Below are 8613 nucleotides of genomic sequence, written 5' to 3'. Positions count from 1 at the left end.
TTTTTCACTGCAGTTTTAAGAAGAAGATGAATTTTTAAATTTGCACATGGTTTGACTTAAAACGCATTGAAAAAATACCACATAAACATATAAACAACATTAAAAACTTGATTTTCACCACGGGGGGACTTTGAATTAAATTCTTTTTAACTTTCATCTAAACTGAAGCTATTTATATGCTCACAAACATGATAAAATACAAGATGTGTTTAGAAGAGATACTTAGTAGAATATGTGTTTTATGGGGTATGTTTATTCAAATACAACTTGATTGATTCACTTTTTACAACCAAGGCTGAAATTGAGGTGAAGCCTCGACGTCAGGCACTCACACCTGCGCCGACAATCTGATCCCAAGATGTTACCGACTGAACAGGAAACAAAGTGGAAAAAAATGATGGCGAAATGACATGGAAAATAAAGAAGAAGGGAAAAAAGAAAGCAAGACAGATGCAAAGGCTAGACTGTCTGTGTTTTCGAGCAGCAGTTTCCTCTGCGTTGATGTAGGATCGCATGATGGACTGTAGAAAAAAATACAAAGACGAAAAAAAAAACAGAAGGGCTCCCGCTTTACTTCTGGGCAGGGATCATGCTGTCGATTGACTCGCCCTTCTCCAGCTTCTTCTCCATCTCGACCATCAGCTTAACGCCATCAACCACACACTGCACTTGTTCAACCTCTGAAGAGCCTAAACGGTCAGCATTGGAAATGTCAAACACTCCACCAACGGAAGCTGTGTCCACACCACCTGAGAGAAATAAATGAAGATGGAACAAGTGGAGGTCAGCAAATGACTAGATGTCATTAACTAGATGTCTTCATTAACCCTTTCACGCGTACGATCACACCGGTGTGATCAGTCTTGGCTGGTCCCTGGAGCGTACGATCACACCGGTGTGATTAGAACGTTCAGTGCACACGTCAGCAACTGCTAAATTCAAACTTGCTCTGGCGCGTTGGCTGGCGCTCAGCCAGAGACAGACGCACTCAGTGCTGTCATATATCACAACTATTGAGTGTTTTCAACCACATAATGTTTATTTTAGGTTTCAGACATTTAAATACACATATGTACTACTAGCAAAACAATGATTTTGAGTTTGTTAAATGCACACAGATGTCTATGGAAGCGGCAATAATAATCCTTTCAATTATAATAACGACACGTTTTATTCATATCAGATACACATTGTGTAAGTAGCTTAACATTTGATCCTATTCTTCTCCCAGTTCACCAGCCACTTACTATCATGTATTTCGTGAGAAGTGGATGAATTGACGTTATAAATCCAACAGATCCGATTCTCTGAACTGAAAACGAAACTAAAATGGCGCCGCCCGTTGTGCATACAGCTCAACTAACGCGATCGTTATAAAGATGTCTAAACAACAAAACCCATCCACTTGCACATATTTGACAATCGGAATATCAGTGTTTCATGATATAGCTAATACATTTTTGAATATTTTTAATAAAAAAGGAAAAATGACATAAAAGCAGATCGTCATTCATTCCGCGCTCTGTTCTGGTTGTGCTGTGTCACGTGACAAGCAATGACGCGTCACCATGGAAACATTAAAGTGGCAAGTTCTAAATAACGGTCGCCTTGAAAAACTCACGCTGGGGGGTCAGTTAGAATATTTTAAACTTACGTGTGAAAGGGTTAACATCAATAAACATTTCAATGCTTTTTGCATATGTATGTTCAGTGTTTGTATACCTGTGCCACGCTTCTGCAGGCGCAGTCTGGTCAGGATCTCCTCAAACTTGGCATGTGTGCTCAGCTTGGGCAGCTTGACGTGGACACCACCACGCAGTCCTGTGCCCAGGTTGGAGGGGCAGGTCAGAATGAACCCAAGATGCTCGTTCCACATGAATCCATGGTTGTGCTTCTTGAAAATTTCCTCAATCTGTCAAAGCAGAACACACACATGCTCACATGCTCCAGGTGACAACAGTCAAATATGTGTGTGCAATTATTTATGCATGTTCTCCATACCCTCTGAAGACCAACGCAGAAGCGCTTGAACACTTCCTTCATGTTGCCACCCTTCTGCATGGAAATGACACGCAGGTGATCCTCCTCATTCACCCAGACCAGGAAGGTCTTGTTCTCATTGTGCCTGTAATTGAAGCATAGGCATCCATTTACAATACAAGACCTAATTTATATCACCCAGCTAATATAAGTTGTCTTCTGTCAAAGCCACCAAACATGGAGTTGTTCAGAACTATTTTCACTGACGTGGGAACTAAAAAGTAACTGGGAATATATTGTCTTAAATGTTACTCAATATTAACTTCTTGCTACTATAATGTCAATGTTGCACCTGCAATAACTGGCTATCGTCGTGGTTATTCTGAAAAACTGCATTCTTGCTTGTGTGGTAGGCCATCCCATTCTCACCCCCAAGGCGTCACTTAACTGACGCCTTGGGAAGCATTTGGACATGCTTCAATATCTGACGCTTTAGGCGCCCTTTAGCGTCAGTTAGATGACACCCTAGGATCGCGTGTACCCTACCCCCACCCCACACCTAAACCTAACCGGGTCCTCTAACTGACGCTTTCCTTTAGCGTCAGTTAGATGACGCCGTAGGATCGCGTCATGTAAGTGACGCTAAAGGGCGCCTAAAACGTCAAATATTGAAGCATGGTCAAAGGTGACGCCTTGGGGTGAGAATGCATTGGGTAGGCCTATTGATTAATTAAATATTATATTTGCTTTCTCCAGTCATTTGACTCATGTGATCATTTGCATTGAGGCTGCATTTAAGAAAAGTAACCATTACTCTTTTCTGAAATGAGGGAGTCTCAAAGTAAGAAAGAAATATGTCAGTTTTATAATGGTTACTTTTCTGAAATGAGACAACCTAAACAACATATATGGCCGACAATGCAGAGTGCAACCTTTGAAATGAGACGCAGCAGTATAGATAATTTTGATTCGACTTACCAAATGCCTCTGGCATCGGGCCAGTCACGGGCCATACCAGCAGCCAGCAGCAGGGGGGAGACGGGTTTGTCAAACAGGAAGTGGTCAGCGATCAGCTGCTCCTGCTCGGCGTCAGTCATGGACTTCAGGGGGTAATACTTGCCCTTAAACTCTCCATCCAAGCTGTTCAGAGCTGGAGGAATAAAGAGATCCCAAACGTGTGATTCCACACTCTCGTTCCTCATTTATAATCTTGTGCAATTCACCCCTACAGTTCTGAACTGTCTGTTGTTGGGGTTTGTAAGGTGTGAAATAAAATAAACTATAAATATTGCATGAAAACCAATAAAAAGCACTAAAACTTCAATTAAAACTGAAAATATAAAAATAATTCAAAGCGTATTGAAAATATGAATCAATATAATAATCTTATGTAATAACACTGAAATAACGGTGATGTGTGCACACCTTCAACGGACAGCTTCTCCACAGCTCTGCGCTCTCCACGGGTGTTGTGGGGGGGCAGGGCGTATCCCTTGATGCTACGGCCGGTACGCACACGGCTGCTCAGAACGTAGTTGGGGTCCAGGTCATCACCACCCTACAAATAGAGGTTTTATTCATTTCAGTCCCAGTAATTGTTAAACACTCTGATTAGTTTAGGGACAAGCAACTCTCACATTTCAAATTATTAAGAGCATCTGTAGCCTTTATAAAATATTTGTTATTTCTGTTTTGCACCTTCAGGTTCTCAAAGTTGAGGTCGGTCTTGTGCTTGTCAGTTGCCTTGTATCCACCATGGCGGTCGGAAATGATAGGGTCGAGGAGATCCTTGAAAATGTCGTAGGACTCCTCATCACCAGCAACGCAGCCGACGGTCATGATGAAGGGGTGACCTGGAGAAAAGAGTCATCTCATCAGTCTATAGACAGGAGGAAACATGTTGTGCTCCCTGAACAAATCCAGGTTTGATTGGGGTAAATACTGTATGTGGTAAGGATGTACAACTGATGTCTTTGCTCACCTGGGTTGTCAACACCAGTCTGGATGACATCATCCAGGGTGTACCCAGTGGGGGTCTGCTTGTCCCTAAGCTTGGCATAGATGTCCTTAGTCAGCACCTTGGCCATGTGGTTGTTGTGCTTGGTAAGGTCTGGATACTCATCATCAACTGAAAAGTTCAGCTTGAAGTTGTTGTGGGTGTTTCCGAAAGGCATGGTTGCGTTTCTAACACTGCGGATTGGACAAAGAGAAAGTGAGAAAGATTATTTGCATTTGATTCCTTGAATCGAATTTCCCACACTTGTCTCTGACCTCAACTGTTTGAACTTAATTTTATTAATTCTGCTTTGTCAGTTAGGCTGGAAGGAGTTACTTCAAGTTTATATATATAAAAAGGTGGTTGGAAATGTACCACTTACACAAAAATGTGTTTACAGCACGCTGACTGAAATCAATGAAACCATATTCAGTGCAGGTTAGAACCTCTTAAACATCAGCTTCCACTGAATTGAGAAGAATGATTCACTTGAAATTACAGGTGCACATATTAAAACAGTTTGTCTGATTTACTAGCAAGTTCCACTTGAGGTCCTCACTTGTAATTTGATATGTCTGATTGTACCAGGAATACGAGAGAGACACTCCCCAGCCTAAATCTGGACAGATCTATTTTTACTATAACGTTAACTCCCTCCCATTACTTTAACATAATCTCGAACCTCTCAAACATTGCACTGTTTTCCACATAAATACTCACATAGCTTTGTATATGTGATTAAAGTATTCCCATGTTCTGACCAGTTTCCTCAGACTCACGTGTTAATCATGTCATGGTTGTGTAATGATATCGTTTAGATGAAATCAAGTTCTATGTAGGCTAACATACAAAACACAACGTTGTCATTTTTTTGTATTCATTTCTGTTCTGTGGAATACACCTATCAGAAGATACTCGCATGATTACCACAAGATTCTATTTTAAGAAAGGCCAGCAGAGGGAACCTGTCCCATATGTATCAAAATGAGAAACATAAGCACATCTCAGGGTTTTTATGGCTGTATCCGATTATGCTCTCAAAGCTGCTGCAGATCACATGTTTGACATCTGCTCCCACATTTAAGCACATCAGGTCAACCAAACCTGATTCCTATTCCAAAATATTTAAACATGAACAAAATTGTAAAAAAATTACTAACATTTTCACACATAGTAGATCCAGATGCCTCTGATAAACACTCAAGTATTTCTTTCATGAAAAAGATCATGCATCTGCTATCATGTTGGAGTGTATCATTATCGTAAATACATTTTAATTAAATAGCATCTGACTAAGATTTGGATGAAGAAAAAGGATCTGCAAATTGTAAAATGTATGCAGCCCAGTTAATCACTTCTATTTTGCTTTTTCTATTTTAAGGAGTATTCCACTAGAATACCTACATTTTTCCTTCAATTATTTTATCTTATTTAATTATTGCTTCTTCTTTTTTATAGACTCTCCTTGCTGTGAATGATGGTTATTCAAGAATGTGGATGTCTTTACCTGCAAAAAAGACAACAAAAGAGGTAACAGTCCTTGGGATCAGATCCTGTTCACCAAAGCCGAAATAGGGGTCACCCAAGCGAGAACAGTCCGATTTGGGTTTATATACCTCCAACCCCTGCAAGCCATTGGCTGGCCCATTTTAGAGCTCGCTGAAATCTGATTGGCTGGCCCCAGTCTCTTATGCCCTGTTTAGTGTAAGAAAAGCGTCAATTTAGATCCTGGGCATCTTAAATGAGGTGGCAGCTGTGGGTTGTGTCCCCCTCCACTCAAATATCAATTTACACTTCCCACCCCATACATAGCTTTCCAGTAGGGTTTAAGTTGGAGGAGGGGTAATGGGACATGGAGGGTCTGCCATGCTAAAAAGGCTGAGCAGCACTTTTGCCAAACATACCATGGATATCAGAAATGCTCACAGAAAGAAATCACCTGGCTACAGCCATCTCATGATTCTTGGTGCAAATTCACTTAGCAGTTTTGCAGAAGTAGTTTGCTAGGGTGTCACATTTAATTCATTTATCTGTTCATGTTGGACACCATATTTATGCTTTGGGGGTAAAAGGTCATCATCTTTTATCATGTGAAAGTAAATTGGACACACAGCCCAAACATAACCGTAAAGCCCAAACCCTAACCCTAACCATGATTGTTAAAATATATATATATATATAAAATTCTTTGTATGATCCAATTCAGATGATATCAAACAATCTTGCAAAATTATTACAGATCTAATTATGTTGCCAAGGGAGTATTTATAGGAAAACCGTCAATAACACAAAACATCTTCAACTCTTAGCATTTGTTTTATTCAGACATTGTTGTGTCTTTTTGTAATTCAAAGAGAGGTATTTCTATCTCAGGAAAAGGACCCAAGGTCTAACTGAGACCAAGGAGCAGGAATGGAGCACAGAAATTTTTAATAATAAATAAAATATATTAATATATAATATATATTACCAATAAATATATTAAAAAGTTCTGTGCTCCGTTCCTGCTCCTTGGTCTCAGTTAGACCTTGGGTCCTTTTCCTCAGATTGTTGTGTCCTGTTCCGAGAGCACTAGGCTGAGGCGCAAGTGATTCCTTTTGAGAGGTATTTTTATCTCTCAAGTTTCATGTTCTCGCTCAGGGAGGCACCGTTAGTGTCCCCAGTATAGAGTCTCAATGGATATTATGGGTAACCCCTTCCCCCAACGTATCTGTCGAGTAATCCATTCAGCTGCAACTTGCGTAATACACACATTTTGTTAAGTAATGCATTGTAAAGATTTAAACGTAACAGCATTGTTTCATTTTATCTTTGTACCATGGCTTTAGGATACATAATGCTAGTCTAAGTGTCTCCAACATGGCACCAGTTGTGAATAACAGGCCTGTCATGGCTCACCTTCTCCCCAGCAGCTGTCAAGCATGCAACACACACACATACCAACACAGCTTATTATACAGAGATAAATGTTTAAATGATAAAAGTTTTTCATTTGCTACTCAAGCTCAATTCAATTCTCAAACACGAATCATCTTTTGAACTGCATTTATTTGTAATATTTTTTGTAACATAAAAGTCTATACTTTTACTTTAAAAAGAAATCTTACTGACCCCAAACTTTTGAATGGCATGTGTGATACCTTCCCATCTTTGAATATTATTTCTTTGAGTTGGGTGTGTATAGTTATGTCTAATCTTTCTAGGTCTGTGAGGTGGTGTCAGAATGGTGTGCATGTGGGAGGGAGGGTAGGTTGTGTAACATTAGTGTGAAAGAACAGACCTTCATTACAGCTTCAGTTACTACAGGACAGTTAAAAAAAAAAGTGAGGACAGAGAGAGAGTTTTTAAAAAGTCTTCTTTCTCATTTGCACTTTCTAGGTACCATTGTTGAACATGATATAATATAGTTTTTATAATATAGATTTTTCATAGTGTACAATAACATGGTATATATTTTTCTAAAGTGGACATGGAACGTAAAAATGAAACCACACTAAAACCTCAAATCTATCTATCTGTCAAATGATGGCCTGTTAAAAAAAAATAGTCATTGAGTGGTGTAAGAAAGATGCATGGTTGGGTAACTGCTATAACAAACTAGAATGTTGTTTAGAACCCATACTTATTACACATACAGAATGTGGAAGTGGAAGTGAGACTTTGACTTGAGAATGTCTTTCATGGAATCTCTATTAATAATTATATGTTGCGTATATGTGTCTGTGGGTACGGGGAGGCCATGTCATGTCATCATCATGTTCTGCAGTCTTGTTGAGAGTAGCAAGTTAACCAGCAGTGGCGGCTAATAATATACTTGGCCTTTGGAAGGGCAGCAGGTAATCTGAGTCTAAACACTCCATATGACCTTCAGCCAAGGCTTGATTTTAAGGTAGCGCATGTATGCATGTCTGTTCTAGCTTGTACTTTTTTTGCACAATTTTGTTTTGTCTCCTTAGAATGAATCACTTCCTGCATACTTCATTTGTCAATAATTATAATGAATATGTGTAAATATGCGTGTGCTTGCATGCCTGTACAGGCGGTTGGGTGCAGTGGAATGAGCTGAAGGTCTCACGGGTCACCTTGAGAGCGGGGTTAAATTATATTTTCAGTTAATAAGCGGACACTGATTATATTTGGTAGTAATGAAATATTCACAACACTACACACAGTGTAATGAATTTACTTCCATTTTATTTCCATTACAGTTTTTCTCAGTTCCTTTGGTACATTTCTCGATTCAACCTCGTCATTTGCAAATCAGTAAGTGCATTTCTCAAAACAATTTGTACAAATAGCAAAACACCATGGATTACCTGCAAAAGCCAGTCTCTTGCTCAAAATCCTTATTTCATCTCTCAAAAGTAAATATCTGTGTAAATGAACATGTCAGTGCCATCAGAATGACAAGTCCTTGTGTCATTGTGCACGGATAAGACAGTCAAATTGCTTAGTCATGTTGTCAATATAACAGTGTGCTCTGGAGGGATGCGCTGATGTAAACTAAGTTTTGATGACAATTATTGTAAATTGTAGGTTACACACCTTAGTGCATGTAGGAGCTTGATTCGAAGAGACTGGACAAGATTCACATTTAGAATTTTACTGTAATTTGTTGACAGACCATGTCATTGCGA

The 8613-nt window shown here is 39.5% G+C and overlaps 1 protein-coding gene across 1 annotated transcript; it reads right to left on the bottom strand.

Moving 5' to 3' along the window:
* Positions 1-233: 233 nt before the first annotated feature.
* Positions 234-5632, bottom strand: ckma (creatine kinase, M-type a). Its single transcript, XM_039650124.2, has 8 exons — positions 5484-5632; positions 3962-4170; positions 3679-3833; positions 3406-3538; positions 2959-3130; positions 2002-2125; positions 1723-1912; positions 234-749 (listed from the first exon to the last, which is right to left on the bottom strand). The coding sequence occupies exons 2-8, from the start codon at positions 4152-4154 to the stop codon at positions 571-573; spliced, it is 1146 nt and encodes a 381-aa protein (XP_039506058.1). The 5' UTR covers positions 4155-4170; positions 5484-5632; the 3' UTR covers positions 234-570.
* Between the last annotated feature and the right edge of the window lie 2981 nt (positions 5633-8613).

The sequence above is a fragment of the Pimephales promelas genome, chromosome 4, assembly GCF_988280905.1.
Source record: "Pimephales promelas chromosome 4, fPimPro1.hap1.1, whole genome shotgun sequence".
Lineage (NCBI taxonomy): Eukaryota > Metazoa > Chordata > Actinopteri > Cypriniformes > Leuciscidae > Pimephales > Pimephales promelas.
This window is presented reverse-complemented; position numbering and strand designations above follow the sequence as displayed.